We start from the raw sequence: 26833 nt of genomic DNA on the forward strand, positions 1-26833 counted from the left end.
ATAAAAAGACACTTCCGGTGATGTTTTTCCAACATAAAAGTGGCCCTTTCGCGCTACTAGTTTTGAATCTTAACATGTTCTGTACACGCTTTTGGCTGTAAAAGTTCTGATAGTGACAACAAATAATACACCAGGCCAAAATTTCCCAGACTTTAGCTGTTTAAATCTGCCAAAACAAAATCTAAAAATGTTTATGAATTACAAAACATAAATTGGTTGTTTAAAAACGTGTTTCTAAAGCTAGGAAAAGACATAAAGCTTGTCTTTTTTTTTCTTTAGTAAGGTATGGTGCTATTGGTGTCTTGCAGCACATTTCTGGGATGCAGTAATAATAATAATAATAACAATCAAGTCCAAACAATCATATAAGCTACTTCTACTTTGAGTAGATTATTATTTGTAGCATCTACAGGGCTAGGGGCCACAGAGATGGGTTGGATATACAGCCTGTATCTGTCCCGAGACAGGATCTACAACAGACTGTTCCAGCTATACTGCTACAAGGTCAGACGTAGGAAATCTTTCATACCACATGCAATAATTCTCAGCACTTAATATATAACAATGTATATGTCTGATAGAGAGTCATCTCTATAATACTAACAACAACAACAACAACAATTATAGGCCTAAAGTTTTACTCAGGACCAAACCATGCTACCTTTGTGAATGTTACCTACAAGCATACTTTAACGGCTAAAATGAAGTGGCAAACCGTCCTGGCTTTATAATTATGAGCTACAAGCATACTCTGATGGGCAAAGTTAAGTGGCAAACCGTCATACCTACTTACATTTGTGCTGGAATGACTCTGTGACAGCAGAAATGTGCATAAACGACTTTTTACTTTTTTTTGCCAAAGTAGGACGTTTTGTCAGAACACCGGGCCTGAAAAATAGAGTTTAGTAAATGTGCAAAAGCTTAATTAAGCCTCTTAACATATGCACATAACATCAACAAACAAATATGCAATTAATTACAGTCCTATTATATTGTATATATCATAGTCCCAGGAACAGCAAGATACTGCGCAGGACCCTCAACCTCCCAGGCGTCTGGTAGAGGACACAAGTTTGAACGATAGACCGCCCGCAGGGGCGAGAGGGGAATTTGTTATATGTAACCGTGAAACCCTTTCTTAAAGGTGGTCGATTTTTACCTTAAATAACTTTCTGTTTTAATTTGGAAGTCAAAACGGAACTATTTCCGGTATCCCCCCCCCCCCCCACCGGGTATTTTACCATACATACCATTGGTCAACAGCAGAACCTGCTTTACATTGACTCTCAGAATGCCAGTTAATGAAATGAAATTAAAATGGTCACAATACACACGCCCATAAACACTTAAAATGTATGTTTACCACTTTTCCAAGCGGCACTGCTCGTTTCTTTACATTCTCGCGTCCAGTGAATAAAACGCCACTAAAGAAGTTTGTTCCTTTGGAGACACCGTAACAGTTATCCACGCAGTTTCCGCCCAACAGGAAGTGAGCGGAGTCCAGCGAAAGTGTGAGTGAACTGTCAAAACAAACCAATAGCGACAAAATTATATCTTCACTCAGAACGTCCGCACATCTAAAGAGGTCCATTCACCACCATGGACAACATGCCTAACCCTCTGTGGTGTTTCCGTGAGCAACAATCGGCAGAAATGTTCTTGGATGACGGGGTAGAGACGGTGACTTCTGTGGAGCAGGTAAGCACACGAGCGTTAGCTTTTCTTTTTTTTTTATAAGACAGTGTGGCTAATGCTAACGTGCGGCTCTCCAGTCTGGGTGTAGAAAAGTGCACAGAAACTCAGCTGCCATACACACAATGCGTTATATTGCTAAAATGTCGGCACTTTGATTGAAAAAGTAATCAGAAACTTGTTTGCGGGCATTAGTTCGCCGTGCTTTATCAATTTAGCCCATGGATGGCTAGCTTTGTTCCTTAATGAGATTAAGTTTGAATGTAGCTAGCTGCTAGCCAACTAATTAAAATAGTTAAGCCTGGGCATGACCTAAAGTCTAACTTTGTCTTTAGTTTCTTCCCAATTAAAACATGATAGCAGGAGAGGGCTTTTATTTTGAAAAAACCTTATAACAAGTCAATTTCTGACAGCGTCTGGACATCTGCATCCTGGGCACTGTTCTTGAAAGTTACTCCACTGCAATCATTTTAGATCAGATCCAGTAACAGTTATCACTTCAGTCAAGGCACAAGTTAGAACTGCATTAATAAAAAAGGAAACTAGGGTTCAGACTGCCGTTTTTGCTCATTTCATCAAAAAGTTCATCTTTCATTTTTTTCGGGGGGGGGAGCAAACATTATTGTAATGTACGTTTTTGCTATTTGCAATCCAGAAGAGATCTTTCTCTCGAGTCTGTGTGGGAAGGTGCGACAGCTGCTGCAGCATGCACACACATCTTAATCCAGGGTGTCAAAATCACTGTTTGTCTCTTACAGTGGGTATGCACAATTCAGTGATTTATCAATATTTTAGTACCTGAATTTGTTCATACTTTAGGAAAGCATTTAAAAGTGCCAAGTGAACAAATGAAGACCTGGCTGTCTTAGGAAATGAGGTAGAAATGAGGGAAGTGAGAGCAGTGATGGTGGATCAGGCAGATGAAGAAGAGGAGGAGAAAGATGCAATGAGAAAAAGATAATGAAAATATACAGGTTACAGATACACTGTTAAATGGTCATATATAGTTTAAAATAACTATTATGATAGTTATGTTAGAGTTATGATGTAACTTATAAGATGTACTATTTATGTTTCTGGTCTCTGCAAACATACATAAAACTAGATCAGGTGGAATGACAGTGTCCATCTAGGTGCCTTGTTGCTTTTGCTAATTTTGCTGATTTTTACCCCTTTTGATGACACCATACACTTAAAAAAACAGTACAATCAGAAATGTATGCATATTGTAGCATATCCCCATTTGATTATGATAGAAGTTTGAAATATTCCTGGCTCCTAACGCTGATAAAGTAGCTCACACTCTTTCAGTCACTTTCCATAATATAGGTCATGTGTAAGGCACAAATATGAGGTTATGTTTTGAATTGATTGAGTTGACAGTTTTGACCACGAAACAAACATGAGCTGTGAATGTTCAGGGGTTTACACATCAATCGCACCTTTTCTGGATTTTGTGGCTGATCCTAGTCCAGATTTTTAAATGGGAAATAATTCTGTTTTCTGAAATGCCTAAAATATGTTTTTTCCCCTCAAAATAAGCTTCATAACAACCAATCACATGCTGCTTTTTTCTCTTTTATTAGAAAAAGGTGGAGAAATCCATTCAAGAAGTCATGAGTGTTTACAAGCAAATACACAGCTTACCACAGTAAGTATCCGCAGTGTGTTGTAGAATACAATGGAGCAGAATCTGTGAGCTTTTTCAGGCAGACAGCTCAGCCCACTACAGCCTGTGATGTGCCTCGTTCTCCTCACTTCATATATCAAACACCACCTTCAGATATGAATGTTTAATTAAACTGCAAATCCCCATCTCTCCCTTTGACATGTTAATGCTGATGCTGCCATGTGTTGCTGCCAACATTTTCAATCCCTAAACTGCACCAACATCTACCTGTAGGCTCCAGAATTTTAATCATCTCCCACTAATTTCTATGTTTATCCTGTTTGCGGGGAGTGATGAGCTCTCATTATAGATTATAGAGATTTTGGATATCCGCCAAAGGAGGAGGGGGGTTGTTTCTCCTTTTGTCCAAGGGGAACAATTAACAATTTGAAGTCCTCCTTCACACTGCAGTACATTTTTAGAATCACACATTCCATCATACAAAATGAGGAAAGTAGATCACAGATGTAAGGATGTAGGTGATAAACACTACCATCATTGATTGGCAATTTATTTGCCAATGGACCGATAGCAGACAGTAAAGAAAATGTCGACCAATACCAATTTTCAGTGCATCCCAAAGTATTTTCACTATATGTGGGATTGAGTCATTTATGGGTAATGTTGATGTTTGAAAAAGAAGGAGACGGGATGGGTTCTTTGCAGTTCCTTGTCAGGTGACTCTTCTGAAACAGAAAAGTAGAATTGCCTTGTCTCTTTATAAAAATCTCAAAATCTTACTTTGTTGGGGTTTTTTTTGTTTTTTTTAAAGACTCAGTCAAGTCATTACCTGAAACCAGGACACTAAATTGGCCTGGTTATGACAGAAAAGTGTGCATTTTCAGACTCTTGCTGACAAGTAGGCCAGATGTTGTGTAGCCATAGCAATAATAATTACCTATTCATCAGTCACTCATAAAGGTGACTACATGAACAGCCATTATGAGGCATTTACAGGAACACCATTATTGGCTGTAGCTGTTATTATGTTTTTTTACCCACAAACACCTGCTGTTTGTTTGCTATTAGAGAAGGCTGCAGTGTGATGCACGATGGCTGTTATCTTAGCGGCGAGTAGATCTGCCCACGTAGTTTGCTTCTGCTATCAGCTGCCGTCGCTTCTCAATGAGGTGACTCATCTCATTTCTATGACAACTGCTAGATGTGAATGTCAGCGGTACTGCAACCAATGGAGAAATGCATTTTAGTACTACTAAAGAATCCGTGATATTCATCAGCTGAGGTCCTGCTTTCAGTGGTGATAATTGTTTTTTCAGCCTTTGCCGAGACTTGACCTCGAACAGGTTTTTTTAAAGTTTTTAGATACGCTTTTTAAAACATAGTTGCAAAGTGCTTTATAGGACATAATAAATGGATCATATGAAATATAAAAACAGTGAGTGATTTACAGGATGGGTAAAATAAAGTATTTAAGAATAAATAAAGGAGGAATGAGAACATTTTTATTATTAAAAATTACTTATAAGTAATTACTTATATGTAAGAATAAGTTTTGAGGAGGGATTTGAAAGTCGGGTCTTAACCCTCAGCGCCTCTGGTTAAGGAATCCACAGCTACAAGCTCTAACAGAAATGTCCTGATGGGGGTACGACAAAGCAAGTTTGGCAAGTTCTTTGAGTTAGCTGGGTCGACGAAACCTATAACCAATGTCAGCAATCTGTAAAAATATCTTTTTGTTGTGCCTTCATCTTTTGTTCCACTGTTTGTTTTTCTTTCCTTCATTAGTTTATTTCTTTAGATAATTTGCCTGTAATATTTTTTCTTTCTTTATGTGCTTTCTTTCTCTTTTAGTTCTTCTATTCTTTCTCTCCTTCTTTTATTCACTGTTCTTTTCCATAGCTTTTATTCTTTCATTAATTTCTTTTTCCTTCTGGTCATTTGGTCATTTGTTTTCTTTTTCTTTTGCTCTATTTATTTATTTATTTGTTTGGTCATTCATTTATTTCTTTAATTTGTTCTTTCCCCCCATCTTTTATAGTTGTATTTTTGTTTGATCATTTTGTATTTTTTGTTTTCTTTCTTTCACTAATTTTTGGTTTCGTTGTATACACTTGCGTGTAGCCTGTCGAGCTCTCAGCATTTAAAAGGGTGGGTTGAACATATATTTGGTGTGGTGGGCAGACCAGCTTTTAGATGTGGAGCTCTGCTTCTGTCATGTAGTGATCTGTGACTCATTCTGTGTTGGTAGAAAGCGCATTTTATAACAGGTGTAGCGAACACTGTGTGGAAAGGTCAAGCAGAGGATCAGAGTGGGTGGGTATCAGTTGTCATTGATGCAGATATAGAGTCAGACTTGTGTTTATGAAGAGCTGCAGACTGAATTTTCATTCAAACATTTAAAGATTAACTATGCGGCTCCTTAGTTTCTGTCATTCTGTGATAGTGTTTTAAGGCATTCTTTCATTCATATGTTTATTTTTATTAGTTTTTGCCTTAATTTTCTATATATTATAATATGTGTGATTGTCTACCTCAGTTTAATTTGATGTTTATTCGGGACAAGAATACGATATGGACCAGTATCACTTACCACAGCATTAATGGGTGGTTTGTGGTGCTGCTCCCTAGATAGATTTTTATGCATAAAACTCTTAAAAATATTGACAACAAATTAAAAAAACACAGTGCAGAAAAATATGATAAACACGATGACTATTTTTTTTTTTTTTTTTTTTTTTTAGTTTCGTTGAGAAATACTTTAAAAGTTGAAAGGCTAAGCTGATGTTTTGGTTTGCCTGGCTTTGGTTTCTTTTTTCTTTTTGTTCTTAATGAGGACAGGCCTCAAAGCTCTCCTAATAGAAAGTGAATAAAAAATAAGGAAGGAAATAAACAGAAGTCGCTAATTAGACTGCTGAGGATCTGAATATCTGAAACGAGTGAATAAATAATGCAGAGTTTGATCACAAACCCTTGCGTGGACGATCATTTTATTTGGGTTTCTCAGATTTTGGGCTACCTGGTGAATAATTAATTTTTGACACATAAATCAGTTCTTCTTTTTTTAAATTTAAACTTACAAATGTTAGAAAAACAAGTGAATTGTGTGTCTAAGTTTTTAAATTATGAGTACTGACACTTTTCTGATTTTGTTTTTATCTATTTTTAAAAATATTTTCCAAGTTGTCTGACATTTAACTTTTTGTCCCGCGTTTGTTTTTCAGGCCAACGTTGTTGCGGGAACAACACTACCAGTATCTCAAGAAGGGCTTACGTCATTTATCAGATGCTTATGAGGTAAAGTAAATAACTAATAAATAAAAGAAAACACACACAAATTATGTGTTGTAGATATGTAGATGTAGTTTTATTTTTTCTTATAAACCTGTATTTCAATCAAAGTAGGCGTTGTATTTACACACATTAGCCACTTTATTAGTTGTACTCCTTTTGCCTTCAGAGCTGAGCTGTTCAGTGCTGGAAACATTGCTCAGACGTTTTAGTCCATATTGAGATGATAGCATCACACAATTGCTGCGGTTTTGTCCATTGCACATCCATGATGAGAATCTCCTGTTCCCCTACAGCGCAAAAGTGCTCTATTGGATTGAGATCTGATGACTGTGGAGGCCATTTCAGTACAATCAGCTCGTTTTCATGTTTAAGAAAGCAGTTTGAGATTATTTGAAGTTTGTGATCTGGTAAATTATCATGCTGTAAGCAGCCAGCGAAATGTTCAGTAAGTGTTTATGCTCAGGTGGTCTTGGAAGGAAAAGCCTCTGGACTTCTTTAAGTTTCTTGAAGACGTTTCACCTCTCATTTGAGAAGCTTCTTCAGTACTCGGAGCAACTGGTGGAAAGACCCAGATTTTTAAGCCCTGTTGGGAGTGTCCCTAAGAGGGTCGTGGGACCCCCACTGATCCTCTGCCTAATCACACGAGCCATGGTGTGAAAACTGGTCTGGGTCACAATCAGCCAAGTTTTCGGGTGAACTCATTGTGAGACCTTGCCCCACCCTATTATGTGACTTACTGTGGTCAAATGGCCCAAAGTGTGAGTGGGCGTTAAGGCACCTGGGAAGGGATCTTGACACTGGATTTTAGATGGCAGACAGTTGGTGTCGTAAGCCACAACTTCTGCTCAAAGATGGTCATTCACAGGGGACATAGATAGCCTGTTTCACTCCTCTTTCAAACCATCTGTCCTCTCTGTCCAAAATGTGAACAGGCGCTCAGGTGGTATTAATTGGATCCCAGTGTGCCTACGCCACCACTACCAGCCCAAAGTGTTGATGCAATGCAGGATGGAAATGTCTCAGCAGAAGTTGAGACTCATCAGGCAATGTTTTAGTAATCTTCTGTTGTCCAGTTTTGGCGAGCCTTTTGGCGAGTGAATTGGAGCCTCAATTTTGGCAACCGCTGTGGTCTTCTCCTGCTGTAGCCCATCTACTTCAAGAACCAGCTTGTTGTGTATCCAGAGATGCACTTCTGCTTACTTGCTATCAGCTCGAAGTAGTCTGGCCATTCTCCTCTGACATCAACGAGGCATTTCCACACAGAGAACTAGTACCGACTGGATATTTTTTCTTTTTGCGACCATTCCCGGTAAACTGTAGAGAAGATTGTGTGTGAAAATTCCAGTCGATCAGCAGTTTCTCAAATACTCAGATCAGCTGGTCTGCCACAACCATTCCACATTCATTGTTTGAATGATTAGCTATTTGCAATAGCGAGCCGATAAGTGTGTAACTAACAAAGTGGCTGGTGAGTGTATGCTTAATATCGTGTGCTGAACAGTAGGACACCAACTCTCACTGCCTCTGGAAAACTGCCGAATTGTTATCCTCTGCTTTAAATAGAAATGCTGCAATTTTCAATTGGCCAAAAAATATATAGTTGTCTGCTTCTGGCAAAGTCACTGCTTTTTTTTATCTTTTACTTTTTTAATGTGTGTGCTTTTTGTTACTCTAGCCAGAAGAGAGAAAAGCATTTGTGTTTCTCCTTTTCTTCAGCTCAGTAACTTCATTATTTCAGTGGAGTTTCCTTTGATCACACAAAAGCAGGCAGACAGCCAATTTATGTAGTTAAGTGTACGCAGTGCTAAAGAGAACAAACTGAGTTTGAATTATATGTAATAAAATCAGCACAAAAAGCATCACACAACTAATATTTGCATCATAAATGGCAGACATAATCATAAAGTCCATTTACCAACTGCAGAAAATGAGTTTGTATGATGTTTCTGTGTGGCTCACTCCCATCATTTTCCTCCTCCTGCCCCTTCTGTGTCTGGCAGAGTTGTTTTTCTCTCATCTGTGCCTCTGACTGGCTGATCTCACAATCTCATTTATAGCTGTAATCGGTCATGTGATGCCCATTTGATTTTGTGTGTGTGTGTGTCTGTGCGAGTAGTGTCTGGATGCTAGCCGACCGTGGCTTTGCTTCTGGATTCTTCACAGTCTGGAGTTACTACAGGAGCCCATTCCTGCTGCCGTCGCCTCAGAGTGAGTCACACACGACAACAGAGTGGAGCCAAATAATACCCGTGCACTGCCAACGAATTTCGTTATTTATTGCTTTTTGCATAGTTCTCATAATTATTGCAGTAAAGCAGGTTTGTTGAGGATGCCACCCACCAATACCCCACCACCCTTTCTTTATAAATATCCATAAATAGTAAATGTAGAAATATGGTATAGTTGTGATATGCTAGCTTTACTTAACAGAGTTTTTTAGTGGATTTCATTTTGGTTTATTTTTTTAAAGATGTCCACACAACAACCTTGATGACTGCATTTTTTTTTTTTTGCTTTGTAGTTTTCTCTTTTGTATAGCAAAATCTAATATAACCACACACAACTTTCAGGTCCACCTCCTGGTAGCTAGGCAAGTGGTGTTTTTTTGTTATGGTTGATCATTGGTAGTTTGCAGACGGCTTGTAGACACATTACCGCCCCCTTCTGGTAGTAGTAGCAAACTCTTACGTTAAAATAGGCCCTAAAAAGGAGACAATTTACAGTTTTGAGCAGGATAATCCTCCTTTCTGGCTCCAATAATGAACATAATGTAGTTTATCTTATTCCATATGATCTGAAATTACCAACCACCCTATAAGTTCAGTGGTAAATGTCACAGAGTTAGGAACCTGAGGCTGTTTTCCCTCAGACTTCCTATAGAGGCCATTGAAAAAGAATGCAGGTTTAGGGCATCTGCTTCAGTTCTCAGACACACGGGCTATGCACATTTGTATAATTGTGCATATGAATAAACCCAAAATTTCAACATATTTTTCTAAAATGGTCCAGATGTGTTGAAACGTGTTATATTGCTTAAAACAAGTTAGAAGATCAGACTACATCTGTACAGAATACAGTTATACGAGCTCTTCCTATGTCTCAGGTTATACACAATAAAAAGAGATTATTAGCTCAATTAAAATGTCCTTTATACTTTATTCCTTACGCTACAGTCACACTGTGGCAAACAGCAGTTGGATACTGAGGCACAAACAAAATGAGTGTGAACTTGTGATTTCCTTTGAAACGGTTACTTTGAAAATGGGGACCAGGTCTGTGACCACTTGCGGTTAGTTTCTTCTTCAAAGCATCATTGGTGTATCAAGATGGTGATGAAACAGCAATAAGATTGAGTTGGTCTGCTGTTAGTTTGTGATTGAAGTTGGCAGATCCTTAAAATTCATTTGTAACTGTGACATATTGTAAACACTGCAATTCTGTTGCCATCTACCTACAGAAAGATTCATATTAACTACTTGATTTACAGTCTAGCTGCAACCTCATAGATCTGGACCCAAAATAGTGATGTAGTTCTTGCAAGATGGCAGTTTAAGGGCTCAGCAACTTTGCTTTTATATAACCAGAATGCAACCAGTTGGCAGCCAGTTCAGTCGAATCCCCGATTGCAAAGAGCCATGTCACACATGGGATACACTCATTGGTGCAGACCAGGGTTTTAATAGTTTTGCAATTTTCATTAGTTTTTATTTTTATTTCGTTTTGACTTCAGATTTTCAATTTTATATCAGTTTTAATTAGTTTTTACCAATTGTTTGCTAGTTTAGTTTAGTTTTTATTTTTTTGAAAATCCTTAGTTTCAGTTTAGTTTTGATTAGTTTCGGTTATAGTTTTAGTTGTGTTTGCAATAATTAAGTGTAACAAAATCCCAGTTTCATCATATCAGTCATTCTCTTCTGCTCATCCTTGGGTAGGTTGCTATTCCAGCTACCATACTGCACCCTGGACAGGTCGCCTGTCTGTCGCAGGGCTAACACGCAGAGACAGACAACTCACATTCCCACCTATGGGTTCTTTAAATAAATAAATAAATAAAGGCAGATGAACAACCATTGATACCAGGCAACTATAAAATGTATATCTTGGCCCCAATGAGACTATTAACTCTCGCAGCACCAGGTGTTCGTAATTTTGGTTCAAGTGAATTGATAAACTTTTTGAAGGTAATTGACTCACACAGTTGTGTAGATATCCCAGTCCTGTTGTCTCGGGATGCATCACGCTGCCTTACCTGGGGTTAGCTTCTGTTTTCTGGGGATGAGGGTTGAGTGTGCTCCCTTACCTTCTCAAGGTAAGCTAGGTTAGCCTTCTTGTGTGAGCTTTTCAAGTGCACTTTAAGGTTTGTGGGATTTTTTTCCCTTTAGAAATGTCCCTCATAATTTGTCTCTTTCCACTACAAGATACTTGCTTTATCCAAAACACAGTCATATTCAAAGTAATCCCAAATTGGACTCTGGCTCCCGACTTTTCCTGACATGATTCTGCGCGTGGACGGAGCAGCAACACAGACGACTCTACTAACGTACTTGCCACCTGCTGGCATAATTAGAAAGCAAGAAAAAAATCTGTAAACTAAACTTCCTTTTCACCCTTGACTACTGTATGACACGCACACATCAATAAAAACTAAACACATTTTTACTATAAATTCAGTTAATTTTAGTTCGTTTTGTGAACACTCATTATAGTTTTAGTTAGTTTTCCTTTTTTTGTTTTTATTTTTATTTCCGTTAACGAAAATGTTTTTTCACTTCTAGTTTTCGTTATTTTGTTAGTTTTCGTTAACGATAATAACCTTGGTGCAGACTGACTCTGACTGACTACAACGTGTCAGGAATCTGACTGTTATGAATTGAAGGGGATCATGTGCCAGCAGTGCGAGTCAGACTGCAATTGTTTGTAGACAGGTTTCTCCCACCGGGCGACCTATTCAAGAGCCTCGTGATTACAAGTGGCCCACCACAGGTTCAGGGTGTTGGACGCAGACATTATACTACATTACATGTACCAATGTTACTGTAAACTCCTCCTATCCTCTGGCTCCCTTCCTAAAACACAAGTCACCATTTTATAAAACAGAACCAGAAGTGGTAAGAGATGAAAGATGTTGATTAAATTACCATATAATGACCAATAAAATGCTTATTTTTTTCCTGTCCAGCTGCAGCATTGGCCAGGGCTTTGCTGTTAAATCATTCCTTGTCCTTGTTTCCATAGCCAACTTCAAGAAGTTTAATTTATTCTCTGTAATAGAAACTCACAGTAATAAAAAGTTGGGGTGTTGATCTTTGAAGCAGTGAAATGAAGGTTTTTCCAAGAGTTATTATGCCTGATATGTGTGATTAAAAGTGATGACAACATTGTGCACGACTGGCAGGTGTACTTTTAAGCATGTTTATGCTGACATGGCTTCAAACACTGTTGCTCTCACTGCCACCAAAATGTCATTTGATTAAATTACTGCCAGTCAAAAGTAGCACTCTGCAAACCACGTAGCGAGTCGCCATTCCAGGCTGCCAGCCCACGCTCTCATTATAACCGTGAGGCGTGCCAGCACACCGGCTGGCACTGCCCGGGCACCAACGTGATGGCTTTGTGCTCACACATAGAAAAACACTGGCCCTGTTCAACGATCTATAACAATGCAACCTACAAGAGATTGCTTTCTCTGGTTTATGAAGTGTACACTGTTCTCAGGTCAGTGTTGGCACCAGACCGGTTGGCCAAAATTAAAGTGGGTTTCCCTTCCAACTCACTTGGCTCAAAGCACTCTTACAGTTTTATTATTTTTCTCCATGGCGGAGGATGAAGAGGACATTTGTGAGAGAAGCAGCGTGGTGCATGGAGGCTGGAAAGAAAGGGACCTGTGGTAGAGTTGGTCTATGCGGTATGACACGTCAGCTAAAGTGAAATAGCCCAGTGGAGCGTGTTTTATAGCCTTCCAACTTTGTGCCAGCCTGAGATAGAAAATAGGAGCTGTGATTATTTAGTAAACGGAAACTGTGTAGCGTGTAGAAAAAGTGGTTTGTTCAAGTCAGGGGAAATAATTAGTGTCAAACTTTTAAACAGAAAGAAAAGCTGTTGTATGTACATACTTGTACAGGATTGCTTAACCCTCAGATGACCAAGTGGAGTAATTTATGACGTATTTTTGTGCTTATCAGCCTCATACCACATCCTTTATCTATGAAAGATATTCTTAAAATGTGCTAATGCAAGTAATTATGGTTTCTAATCATTTCTATGCAAAAGCAACTTGATCGTCACCTTCATATCATTTTCCTTGTCACATTGGGTATTAGATATCTGCAGCTGCTAACAGACCTTTCTACTGAAGGTTCTACTGTTAGCTTTGGTTTACGGCAAAACATTGCAATGCAGTGATTAGAAGCAGAAAACTGCAATAAGATTGAAGACTATAATGTTTCAAAAATACACTATCCATGCCACAGTAATGGGCCAATTACTGTTTTTAAAAAAAGCTATAAAAAATGCTTTATCCGGATAAAGCGGATGAAGATGGATGGATGGATGGGCTATAAAAAATGTAGGAGAACTACACTGACAAATTACTGGTAGTAAATGTTTTTATGATTAAAGATGTGTAACTGCAACATACGACATGGCTGTGATCCCCATTTCTTGACACCTCCTTGAATATTTGGTTCTAAAAATAATGTTTAGATATCAGCTTTTTTTTTTTTTTTTTTTTTTTTTTTTTAGAAATTGTGTCAATATCTTGTGTAACTCAAGGAAGTGAGCATCAAAACTCATCTGTGCAAACATACATTTCTGCAGATTGCCTAAACGTGCCAAAAATTGCGAACCCTTTGGGTGTTGACACAGATCTGGGGTAAATGGTAACTGTAACTTGCCGTCTTAATCAAACGAATAAATAAACAAATGTGTTTTACAAAAAAGCTGAAAAAATAGTAAAACAGTGAATTTTAAAATTGATTAAAAACAGTAATTATATTTTAGCATTATTGCTGCTGGATTAGCCTTTACAAACATTAATATGATTTTTGGCAATTACTGTTAATTTAGGGCAGTTGTGGGGTAAACCTTTGGGTGGTGGGCTAATACATTTGTTCACACTCTCAATACAATTAATGAGTGTTTTATTGCTGCTGTGCAATTTCAGCAATCCTGCATGTAAGAAAGAGTATGCTGGTGTTTGTAGTACATTCATGTAGTACCATTTGGCTGCTCTTTGTGGTTGTCAGTTTGTATATTAAATAAATAATGAAATCATAACCTCTGTATCTTTGCTCTCCAGTGTGTGTCAGTTTCTGGCACGCTGTCAAAGCCCAACAGGGGGTTTCGCCGGGGGACCGGGGCAACACGCCCACCTTGCACCCACCTACGCTGCCGTCAACGCCCTCTGCATCATCGGCACAGATGAGGCCTATAATGTTATAGACAGGTATGATCACACAGTGTGCTGCTAGGGTGGTAAAATTACAACATGACAAACACAAAACAGCTTCTGTTAAAGCAGCTCAGTTTGTTTGAAATTAATATGTCAGACAACCCCTAATTTATGTGATGATATTTATTGGATTTCTTTTAGACTTGCATAGTTTATTACAGTGCTCTTATTGTATCTTGGATATTTATTTGTATTTTATTGGCTATTTAATATTGTGTCCACATGCCTGTGGGCTTTAGATTGGAATTAGCTTGCAGTTATCCTATGAGATGAATCTTTTTGTGCAGTTTGTTCTCTGACAAATAAAGATGAAACTAAACTGTGGCTGTGTAATTGAAATTCATAAGTTATGCCTTTAAATTTGTTTGTGTAACTGAATTTCCCTCCTATGCTATAACCACTATAACACATTTTCTTACAGTTGGAGGGGGTTGTCGCAGCTATGGATCATGTTAATGGTATTTAACCAGCAGATCATTATAAGAGCATTTCGAAACACTGTTTACATGAGTTGTTTTTCTCCTAATTGACTCTGCGTGACGGAGAAAAGGTGAAGTTTTGCGTGCATATGTACAGTTGAGCAGCGATTCCCGTTTCTTCGCAGCGACGCAGATTTAGACAGCGGGTGTTGACTTTGCATTAGTGCTTTATTAAATTTGCAGCAGTTACTCTTCCACCCCCTGCCCTCTCTCTCCTCTGTTTATTCTTCTTTACACCATGAACTCATCCTTGTTTCTAATCGACCCTTCTCCCCCTTCTGTTTTGACTTCCTCCAGGGAGAAGCTGCTAGATTTCTTGTGGTCAGTGAAGCAGCCAGATGGCTCCTTTGTGATGCACGTCGGTGGAGAGGTGGATGTCAGGTGAGGCCCCAGAAGATAAATTCTGATTCCTCTATTTATTTTTTAGAATTTGCTTTTCACCACATAAGAAAATTTATATCGTTAACTACATCTTTGATGACTGCTTGGACACCAAACATCTTTGGTGTCCATACTGTGTTGATCACAGTAAGGGGTCGTTTTTGAAGGCTAATTTCCCCTTAAGCACACTCTGCTTTGTATTTATATTCTCCTGTGTTTTCTTTTAGTGTTGATAACAGGGGAAATAATGAGAAATGCCCACATCTCTTTTACATAATAGTGGATTTATCTCATTTCGGATGTGTGTGTGTGTGTGTTTTTTCCTCTTTGAGGCTGTTATGTGGGGCTTTTTGTTATGTTTTTGTTTTGTTCTTTGAGGTTCAGTTTCCTTTGAACAAAGAACTTCAGAAGGTACTTTTTCATTCTCAGAGGAGCCTGATATCTGTTTCCAACCAATTAGCATCGAGGTGCCATTATGTATTACTGAAACTGTCTTTCTCTTAGGCAGGTTTTGCTATTCAGTTTTTGATAAACCATTTTGTGTCACATTTTTCTAAACTGTCAACAAAGTTATCCTTATTTTGAAAGATTTTTAGGGGTTTTAATTACAGGATTTTCTGATTGATTTTAGTGTAAGTGTGGTGCTACACAGTGTTATGAAAAGATTGAATTGCCTTATTTGTGTAATCACTGTTTTCTACTAGAAGTCTGATATAGCTTAGCTTTTTAAAAAAAACACACATTCAATTTAATTACCACGAACAAGTCTGGCTGCTGTCACTGTTCACGAGCAGCACTAAATGTATTTTCCAGATGAAAGTACTCCAACAAGAAGTGGCTTATACATTCAAGGGTACTTTTTATTAGGTACAGCTTGCCAGTTCCAGGTTGGATCCTGTTTTGCCTTTTTTGTTTCATAGGTTCAACAAGATGCTGGAAACATTTTCCATAGATTTTGGTCCATATTAATATGATAACATCACATAGTTGCTCCAGATTTGTGTTTTGTTTCGACATCTTAACAGGAAAAAAAGTAACTTGTCTTTCTACAAACCTGGTTTAAGGTTTTTCCCAGCACACATAAGCACATCGGTTCATGCACACTAAAAGCAGCAAGCCTGTGTTATCATATTTGAAAGAAATTTAAATCAAATTAACATCAATTATTAAAACAGTCTTTCTTTCATTGCTGGTGATTATTGTTTGTTTTTGGCTTGAACCTCTCAGTAGTTATTTAGTTAACATAGTTTTTGTGAACCCACATGAACTATAACCATGGTGTTCATCATAAAGACACTTTTTGAGTTTTTGGATGATCTCTGCAACCAAATAAGGAGTTTTATGCACGTCCGATACCTGAGCTTTTCAAGTGATTTATTGACAATATCAAAGATTAAAAAAAAAACACCTTTCTTGAATTCTAGTTTAGTTATGATTCCTTGCAGCCTCAACATTGCAGGGAAACAAAATATGTAACAGTCAAAATGACTGTGACTGAACAGCAGTGGAACATAAATGGCAAATTGGATGTTTATGTTTGGTCTGCTGGCAGCCTAAAACTACAGTATGATGATGTTTAGCGAGAGCAGACTTCCTGCTCCCCCTCAACTTTATCGTGATCTTTATCAGCCTGATTTGTTTGTTCTGCTTTTTTAGGAGTGCATACTGTGCAGCTTCGGTAGCATCGCTCACAAACATCCTCACACCTAAACTGTTTGAAAACACAACCAACTGGATTCTCAGGTACAACAACCGACCACAGCACTCTGAGTAAATTATTAAAGAGCATTTTTGTCCTGCTTTTTAGTGTATGGGTTTTTTTGTTTTTGTTTTTTAACTACATGGTTTACTGATTTCTAGCTGTCAGAACTGGGAGGGTGGTCTAAGTGGAGTACCGGGTTTGGAGGCACACGGCGGTTACACGTTCTGTGGTACAGCCGCCCTTGTCATCCTGGGCAAAGAACACATGCTGGATCTGAAAGCCTTGCTGGTGAGCACATCCTCCCTCCCCGCCTTTTCCTCTCTATCGTAACCTCAAATGCTCAGTCTGTGTCCCAACAGCAGAAAAAGATGCTATCATTGTCAGTCACAACAGGGGCTTTGTGCTAAAGTTTTATCGCTTTCAAAGTTGGGTGCTCAGTTCTGTGACGAAGCAAGCAGAAAATGTCATTAAAAATCAAATACAATGTTGCAACTCACAACAAAATTTTATCTTCTGAAAAATGTGGAGACATCTCTCTATGTCAGTCTTTCCTTCCCCTATTCGACAAACATTAATCTGATCCACTTATTGTTAAGCTGTCCTCATACTTACTATCTTTGTGATAATATTTACTGACTTTAATGCATTCACAGGCCTCTAATTCCCAAGTTAAACATTCACAAAAAGTGCCAAACATCAGGTTCTGGTTTAGCTCAGTAGTTGAGCAGGCAAGCAGATAATGCAAGCCCAAATGCAGCAGCCTGGGTTTGACTCTGACCAAAGGCCTTTTGTTGGGCATCTTTCCTGTCTCCTCTTTACTGAAAACTATCTAATAAAGGCGAGAAAAACCCAAAATTAGTCACTCAGGAACTGTCCTTGCATACATCTTTACACTACATGTTACTTCTATTGTGCACAATCACACGTTGCAGTAATGCAAACCTCATCATGAAGTACTAAAAGGAAATAAGTATTCAGTGACTTCAAGCAACAAAATAACCACAGATTACATGAAGTGAGCGGGTCCCAAGTTAAAGAGTGAATGTTACTGCTGTTTGATAAAAGAGGAGGCCTGAATTTATTGATGTCACCTAGGTTAGCATAATGACTGTAGTTCCCACTGGTTTACATGCGTACAGGGCTTCAGTTAAAAAAAAAATAGAAAAAAAAAAGCAGCCTAGAAATGTTCAGCTTTTACAAAATTCCTTATTCTGATAGTTTGATGTTTGGTTTCTGTGATAAATGACTCATAATTTATTTGAAGCAGTTTCGAGGAAAACTGCAACCTGCTCTTTCTTCACAGACTCGTTTAAACTGGCACAATTACACAAACGCATTCGCCGAGTCCTTGTAGCTGTCCTCTTTACACAGGAGTAACTTAATAATGACCCGCACGTGAGCTGTTTAGGAGACATCTGTAAACTGGAGCTATAAAAAACACGGGTTACACTCTTCCTGAATCTACTAAAACTGCCGATGTTCCTTTTATGACTTCTTTATGTTGTTTTCCTGCACCTTAATGTGCTTCCGTGTATTCAATCACTCTTTCTGTACTGTAGAATAAACATCTGTGCATGTAGTTACTCTCGGAGTGCTCTGGAGGACAAGGTTTACATTAGTTTTTGTTTTGCAACTGTTGGGATGCTTTGTTTTTCCCCTCAGGGAAATCTCATTTCCCTTCTTCCTTAGTAGTAAAAGGTTGGGAGCAGCTGCCCTTTAGCTTTGATGCAGGTCGAGCTTTTGAGTCATGCTCAGGGAAGCTGCAGTGGGGCAGATGCTCGCTGACACAAAGCTTGAGGTCATCCTGAGAAGATAAAATGATAAGGCTGTCACCAGAAGGCCAGTCTGCAGTTTTTTATATTTTATTGAGCTCATAAAACACTTGATGTCATCATCCCTTAGCTTTTATTCAAATACTGTGTGATTACATTTGCATGTAACTGTTAAGTAAACCTGTTTCCACACCTGCTTGCACGCTGCTATAAAGTCCCTCCACCTTTAAACAACGTTACAGTTATTTTCACCCAACACCCAGCTCAAGTGGCAGGTCAACAGAGCGCGCTCTCTAAGGTGTTGTGTGTCACTGTCCGTCCCTCAGAAACGCCCGGCATATGGCTCTGACTGAAGGCGGCGGGTTAGCAAAGGTTGTAAGTTGAAACCAGGTGGAGAATATCAAAAGCAGCAAGACTCGCTCGCTGCACAATTTGAGTCATAACCTAGAAATTGTATGTGGGAGAATGCATAAATCATTAACACTGAGATACATAGATAATTCACAATGAACAACTTTCATATTTATGCGGTGTCATTGTTTATTTTCATGGGGATCTATTAATGATCTTGTGATGATCATGGTCCAGATTCTCATTAGGAATTCATTAAATCCGTGAACAACCAGGCAAAAATACTCATTTTACCGCAAGCCGCATTGTTTCTTTGCCTTGCATTTTTCTTTCTTTGGTAAAGGCGGCCACTTCTCACATGATTAAGACATTTAAAACCTTTTGAAGGTGCACTAATTAAAATTTGCCTCTGTGGCACGCAAACACCCATTAGTTCCCTCATCCAAATTTGGATGACTACATATGTGGCCAGTCTCTAACCTTTAAAAGAGAGAGGTGGGAGCTTGTTCATTCAGGTGACTCTCCTCCAGTATCTCTTGGGTGACTCTGAGGTGAGGTGTTCCAACATGTCCTAAGGGGGGGGAGGGGGCAGAGCAGACCCAGGACATGCTGGGGAGATTACATCTCTCAGCTGGAATGCCTTGGTGTCCATGCAGAAGAACTGGTGGAGTGGGTTGTCTGGAAGACTTTGTTTAGGCTGCTCCCCCAATAACCTAGCCATTGATCAGCAGCTTTTGTGTTACATGGCCTGGGTATTGTCACATTATTAACTCTTTCGCCCTCGGACACTCACTAGGACTAACCCTTGTTTCTCTTTTCTTAACTGAGCAGTTTCTATTATATTTCAGGCCTGCTATCAGAACAAAATGACCGTTTTTCTTGTGTGTGTGCACCAAGTTGAGAGCAAATCTGGTCCAAAGAGCACTTCAAATAAAAATGTGTTGCAGTTTACAGTTTCATCTGGTGTAGAAACAAATGGAGGCTGGAAATGTTACAAGCGTCACTGCTTCTGTTACCTCTTGAAGGCTCTGGCTGCTGGGCTGGGTTCAGGACACACTCACTCTGTGGGCTTTGTAAGCACCTGCAAAGCCAGCGTGCTAACACAAAGTTCAATTTTGCGTTAGCTAGAGTGGATCGTTTCCTGGCCTGGGTTTACTTTGTGCTTCACTGTTACGTTCTTGTCCTTTTGTGCAATAAAAATGACGGTTATGTAATCTCCACTCCTCAAAAAAGTGCAGGCTGCTCAACTATTATTTTCTGCTCCATCAACATGAACGCCAGCTGCTTGTAGCACAAGTGCACAGAAAAGGAGACACATCATGATGTTCTTTTTCTCAGTCTGCTCTTGCTGGTTATTAAAGAACACAAATGATATTCCTACAAATTCCTTAACTTATGCAATGCACATCATAAATCAAATACATTGTGATAATTTGATGCTCTATTTAAACAGCAGAATTTTCAGAGCCGTTTTAACGCTCTCCACCACTGCAGCAAATCAAAGTTCAATATTTGTAGCCAACCAAAAGCATTTTTTTTTATCTCAGCCCCCAGATGCAGTGAAATTAAAGCTAAAGCAGCAGCATGTTTGAAGCATCTATGATACCCTGTGACTTAATGAGGAGTTATGTGAAAAATAAATAACAGAAAATCTGAATTGAAGGAAATTTGCATTGAAAAAAAAAAAATTAGTCCAAAATACTTAAAGGCTAAAATTGGCTGTTTTCGCCATGTTTAAATACTGATTGGGACTCTTACAGTGTATACCTTTTTGTCAACTGAAACACTCGCTCTTTGTTGTCTAATGTGGCCAAAAATTGGGCTTGTGCACAAAACACACATACTCACTATCAGCAGTTTTCTAAATCGTTCCTATTCTGAAAAATATCAGGTCCCGTCTGGTCTGCTCCTGTCTCGTCTTACCCTGTGAGGTTTTCAGCTGTGCGATTCCACTCAGAGCTGAAGGGACACAAACACATTATAACATGCAGTACATGTTTTGTTTGTTAATTCATTGTATTTAAATGTGTGTTTGTCACCTTTCCTCCTCAGCGTTGGGTGGTCAGCAGGCAGATGCGATTTGAAGGAGGTTTCCAAGGCCGCTGCAATAAACTAGTGGACGGCTGCTACTCTTTCTGGCAAGCTGGACTCCTGCCTTTACTCCACAGAGCCTTATACAAAGAAGGTGCCTTTACATTTTGACCCTAAACTCTTAAAACAGTTCGAAATGGAAAGGTCTCATTACCGTAGCATCAAGCGGCACGAGGAAAACCAATTTAACAAAGCGTGATTTTTGGTCAGAATTATTTGAAATGATAATATCAGCAAGTCTCCACTGACTTCAGCTGATCTGAAAGAATGTCAGTGCAACAAAGATAGAATATTTTTCCAGTTTTAGTAGTTTTTCACCCAAAACTCTTTGAATAGTGAGTGATAGATTTATCAGTGTCAAAATCTTAAGGTTTGTCGTGAAGCAGTCCTTCGTTCTAAAATGTAAATCAGAAAAGTAGAGAATATGTGGTTAGGAGATCATTTTTCTTTAGATTTTGACTATAATTTGTATTGTTATTCTGTGGGTTTTTTAAAATGTTAAAACTGGAAATAGCCAGCGTGTTCACATTTTCATGTTGAAAATGAGGTCTGAATTTTCTGTGGGATCATCCTGGTTTTTTTTGTTGGGTTTTTTTTCCCCCCTCTTGTGACTGACCTGTGTGTTTGCTCAGGAGAGTCAGAGCTGAGTCAGCAGCGGTGGATGTTTGAGCAGCAGGCCTTGCAGGAGTACATCCTCCTGTGCTGTCAGAACCCAACAGGAGGCCTTCTGGATAAGCCTGGCAAGTCAGTACCACACCATCTGAGCACACACACACACTACATATTTGTACAGCTTTACTCATGTGTAGAGTTTTTACATCACTGCCCTGTTTTATTGTGTTGGTATGTCCAGGTCCAGAGATTTTTACCACACGTGTTACTGCCTCAGCGGCCTCTCCATAGCACAGCACTTTGGGAACATGGACAACCATTACGAGGTGATCCTTGGCAAGGAGGAGAATAGATTGGTGAGAATGAAAGATATACATTAGTTACTGTTAGATATGAAACTTTGACAAATGTTGGGTGTAACAAATATTTTACATAGAGAACATGTTACTTGTTGGGGAGTGGAGTCAGAAGCTGGTCTTTACATTCAGTTAAAACATGTCATCCTAAATGAGCTGTTCTACAGTTGTGTATATACTCTACCTTCCTGTTTCGCTCAGAGTTAGATTAGATAATCAGTGCACACTCATATCTGTCTGACCTGCCTTGGCTTTCTGAATAACTCTGTGAGGTCTCAGTCATCATTAGTGAAGACCCTGAAGGGCATGGTTGAGAAACACACGGATGTACGTTGCTCTTGCTAAGAGCTTTGCATCCATCATTATTTGGCGGTCATCATAGAACAAGACTTACACGAATGCCATCCCTTCCCCTGTTCCTTGACTTGTAAGCACCGACCGCATATATGAGAGCAGGTAAATGTATAGCAAATCAGTCTGCAAGAGTGGGAGCTACACTCTTGGATACCGTCCAGAACTGGAAGATGCATGCTGACTTGGATCAGAAGCTCAGTTTTTCACCAGAGATCACAGCACCTGCTCGTAGGCCGGGCCAAATCTCGTGGAACAAACGGTACCATTAAAGAATGCAGTGGGTGAAGCGCACAAACAGAAAAAGCTGAAATAGAATGAAATAGCAGCTGAAGCTAAAGAGAGCAACGAATGTACAAGCTGCTCCCTTTAGAGTTTAGATGCAGGGGATTTGTAGTGACATCAACAACAAGGCTCCCAAAGAACTCAGAGGTTTGAGAACAGGCTTTCTGATAAGTCATCAATTCACTGTCAGTTTGGAAAACGGACTCAAGTGGGACCGCAGGATGTCCAGCATAAGTGGTAAAAGCAGAGCAGCCATGAGAAACCGCATGTGGAGCTAGTGCATAATAATGCCTCAGCAGATGAGTCCGTGCGATCATAATAAACCGCTGGGCTCGCAGGCGTCTGCACAAACCCTCCTGGTCACAGTTTGATCTCAAGTTTTCTGTCATTCAGACTGTAGCAGACCCACTGACAGGACACTGTGAAACATGTTTGACAGAAACACATATTAAAGCATTCACAGGTTTTACAAAAAAGGTGCTTTTCCAAAGGCTGTTATGTTAGGGCGGAGTCCTCACCGAGTTACATTAATTAACTCCTGAGCAGTTTAAAGAGATTAACATTACTGTTCATTTTTTCAAGTCTGGTAGCTAACGACATATGTAGATTTTTGATGGCATTCCTAAAGGTCTGTGTCAGTCTCGACTGGAAACTCTGCATTAAATCAGGTGGTTTCATTTAAAATAAAACAATGTTTTAGGACCTTTTTGCATCAAAAACTGAAATACCAACAATAGAGCTCAAATATTATGTATGTATACAGGTTTTTATATCATGTCACGGAGTTGCAAACACAAGCTGCTCTTCACGAGTAGATGAGAACTAACTGTGCACAGTGACACGGCTGCTTGCAGAGATAATTGCTCATACATGAAACTGCTTAAGAAGGTTGCCAATTTTTATTTTTATTTTTTTATAACCAGGACATGATTTCTGCACTACATTTTATATGTATTTTATTTTTGTTTGTTTTTTTCTTTTTGGGCAGTTTTTGGTTTATAATCCCATTATTTTCAAGAGACGTTGCACATTTTTCTGCAGCCAGTATCTCTAAAACTGGGAAACTTGCACTAAAACAACCTGGATTGATTAATGGCTAAAGCAAGAATATTTAAGTTTAACAGTTTAACTGTCTCTTTAAGGGTAACTGCTGCTTCTTTTTTTCTTGTTTTTTTGCACCCTTTCATTTCATCACCATGCAGTAAATAATTAAAGTACTGGTTTTCTTTTATCAGCCATGGTTTAATCTGCACGCACCTGCAAGAAGAGTCAAAAACGCCTCAACGCTGTTCCCGTGCTGACTATTGAGTGCAGTGCAGTCAGGTTTAATATGAGCGAGCTATAAAATGAGAAGCTCTGAAAGATGCTCTACAATAAGTGGGGTTTATAAAAAAAAAAAAAAAAAAAAATATTGAAGCTACTGAAATGACGTGTGGTTGCACGTAAAGGCCGCGGCAGTTGGTTTTGGTTTTGTTTTCCTGTTTGCTGTTGCATTACTGGCACTGACAGCTGTTTACAGTAAGTCTTCCCCCTGCACATGCATATGCATATCGGCTCGTAGGTTAAAACAGCAGCCAGGTTCAAACTGTATCCCTATAGTGCCTGAGCTATGGTGTTTTCAGCTCAGAGTGGGTTTCTTTGTGGTGTGCAATTCTCAGATAAATCAATAAAACAGTCTCGGTGGATGGTGGCAGCTTCCTGTGATGAAAATGTTAAAACGGCATCATAATAGTGAAACTGCAGTTCATGCTATGTAATGGGATATAATAAGAAAAAAAATTACATACTGCGACAAACAAAATATCTTGCAATTCTTATTTTTTCTTCTTCTTCTGACTTTTTAGGCACCAACTCATCCAGTTTACAACATCTGTCCGGAGAAGGTGGCTCAGGCCCTGCAGCACTTTCTCCGGATGCCCGTTCCCGAGGTCAGCAGGCAGCCGGGAGGCTCTGGTGAAGACAGACAGTCAGACGCTGCTGCTGCCTCCTCATCAGCTGACCTTCAGTCCTAGTTGGTCCTCAGCAGTAACGTCACTGTGCGTTTTTAAAAAACAAAACAAAATAACAAAAATCAGCCAGCTCTGGGATCGCCCCTGAGCCGGGAAGCTGTTGTCAGGTTTTTTGTGGACAAGCGGGATAGTCGACCCTCGCTGCAGACCAGTGCTGAATTTTGCCCCAAATAAAGGTCAACGGTTTTGCAAGGGCAGCCTCACATTCAGTTGAATATGTTTTGTTTTTCTTTTTTTTTTTTTGCTTGCATTGTCTGTTTTCATTCTCTGAAATAAAGGTGGAACTTTATAAGGTTTCAGTAGGTTAATAAAACTTGTTAGAGCTTTTCTCATGATGGTGTTAGGGTGCTGAGGGTCGGTCAGGTGTTTTTTCTGGGTTTGTATGTTATACACATATTATATTCACTGGCCAGTTCATTAGGTACACCAGTTCCACTGCTTTTGTAAAGCAACTAACAATAGGGCAGCAACTTGGTGTATTTACACACACAGGCATGGTCAAAACAACCTCCTGAAATTCAAACTGTGCTTTTTTTTTTTTTTATGCCACATACTATTCTGTCTATCCCTTTGTGACCACACTTGTATGGTGTATCTACTGTGTCACACAGCCGAAATCATCCCAAACTGGTTTCGTGAATGTAACGAGTTCACTGTACTCAAATGGCGTCCAGCAGATCACCTTTGGGATGTGTTTGAACAAGCGATTTGCATCGTAGATGTGCGGCCAACCAATGTGCAGCACCTGTTTGATGCTATCATGTCAACATGGGCAAGAGTCACATGTCAGATGTTTCCAGCAGCTTGTTAGAGGAGGATCTAACTTGGTACTAGTGTACTTAACAAAGTGGCCGGCGAGTGTATAATCACACTCGGTGTAATTTCCCTTTAACTAGAAGCTCAGCAAAACAGGATGCAGTAGATCTTCACCAGGTGTTTGTGTTGCCAAATTAAAAGGTAGCAAACTGTGTCGAATCCATGATTACCTATGATTACAGGACAAATGGGGACAAAGTACTAAGACAGCTACTTAACTCTTTCCCCCATAAAGATCACATTTTATTTCCTTTGTACCCTTAATGATGACTTGACACCTCAGTGTGTAACAATAAAGATGCGGTTTGATGACCATTAGGATATTTTCCAGGTTTTCAGATGACAGCTAGATGATGCAGACCCAGTCATTTTGTCCTATAAGCAGGCCTGAAGTATGAAAGACGCTCAGTTCAGGGAAGAGCAGCAAGGGTTACTGCTAGTAGGCTTTCAAAAGGGTAAAGCGTTATTGTTTTTCTCATCTCAGTAGTTGCACCCTCCCATTTTAGAAACTGGAGCTTTTGGACATTTGCCAAATGATTTATTGCATCAGCTTTATAAAGGCAGCGTGTCTAGGCTCACTCCATGCAAACATGTTATTTACAGTAACTGGGGAATGGCAGTTACAGGTGGATACTGGGGAAGGGAGACTCGGCGCTTGAATAAGTCATCAAATTGGTACATGTGTGCAACTCAGGGCAAAGAACATGACATATTAAAGCAATTAAAATATTTCAGATGCTTGTAGACTTTTTTAAAATCCAGGGAGTGGTTAAACCGGAGAGCAGGAAACACACACAAAAGTATCCTCTAAATAAGAAGGGAATGACCGTGAACAGACAGAGTAGGCTGGGGTTGGCCGCTGCTCAGCCACCTGGTTAAAAAAACTATGTCTACCTGATGTGTTATAATTTCCCAAACAAAACCAGAAAAACCTGACTTCACTACACCTGCACAATAAATCAGTTAAATTCAGTTTGAGTCTTTAATGTTCCCACGTACAGCTTTGTTAAGCCGCCGTTTTTTCGATCACGCCATGTGGCTGCATTGTTCAGTTCGATTGCACATTTTCAGACTTCTAGAAACTGTTAACTGTGAAATGCATTTTAAAATTTGAAAAACAAAACATGGAAACCATAAAGATGATGACACAGGTCATTAATGACCAAATAAGATTTCATCTATGATGGGTATTTCCATTCCCAGTTTGGTCTTAAATTTGATTTAGATGCAGAGCTTTGGACCAACAAGTGATTCCCAAAGAGCTGGAAATGTGCCATATATCAGTATGTGTGCAGTGAGTCCTTAAAAAAATTGAGGAAATTGAACAGGTGGAGGAGGAAAGAAGTTCCAAGGCTCTTTCTTTTCAGATGAAATTTCAAATATGTTTTTATTCTTATGGCACTGTCATGTTTAACTTAAAAACCAAAAACCTTCCAACACAACACACAAGCCTTCATCAGGGGAGTCAGTAGATCAATTCTGGGTCCCCGTGTATGAATTATCGTATATTTCTTTAACATTTTGTGCAAAGTTTTTTGAAAAGAAAAGCCTTTGAGTTTTTTGAT

The 26833-nt window shown here is 39.2% G+C and overlaps 1 protein-coding gene across 1 annotated transcript; it reads left to right on the forward strand.

Moving 5' to 3' along the window:
• The first annotated feature begins 1451 nt into the window (after positions 1 to 1451).
• fntb (farnesyltransferase, CAAX box, subunit beta) lies at positions 1452 to 26240 on the forward strand. Its single transcript, XM_006792663.3, has 12 exons — positions 1452 to 1698; positions 3279 to 3343; positions 6544 to 6616; positions 8730 to 8821; positions 13911 to 14057; positions 14840 to 14923; positions 16580 to 16666; positions 16784 to 16913; positions 20801 to 20933; positions 21472 to 21583; positions 21693 to 21807; positions 24288 to 26240. Exons 1-12 carry the CDS (start codon positions 1600 to 1602, stop codon positions 24453 to 24455), a joined length of 1305 nt encoding a protein of 434 aa, XP_006792726.2. The 5' UTR covers positions 1452 to 1599; the 3' UTR covers positions 24456 to 26240.
• Positions 26241 to 26833: the final 593 nt, after the last annotated feature.

The sequence above is a fragment of the Neolamprologus brichardi genome, chromosome 15 (genome assembly GCF_056152115.1).
Source record: "Neolamprologus brichardi isolate AB-2024 chromosome 15, ASM5615211v1, whole genome shotgun sequence".
Classification (NCBI taxonomy): domain Eukaryota; kingdom Metazoa; phylum Chordata; class Actinopteri; order Cichliformes; family Cichlidae; genus Neolamprologus; species Neolamprologus brichardi.

What these genes read in the sequence shown, in the direction of transcription:
- fntb (XM_006792663.3), top strand. Translation starts at nt 1,600, where the DNA reads ATGGACAACATGCCTAACCCTCTGTGGTGTTTCCGTGAGCAACAATCG. An exon ending in CAAATACACAGCTTACCACA is followed by an intron (nt 3,344 to 6,543) that starts GTAAGTATCCGC and finishes TTTGTTTTTCAG; the next exon opens with GCCAACGTTGTTGCGGGAAC. An exon ending in CCTGCTGCCGTCGCCTCAGA is followed by an intron (nt 8,822 to 13,910) that starts GTGAGTCACACA and finishes TTTGCTCTCCAG; the next exon opens with TGTGTGTCAGTTTCTGGCAC.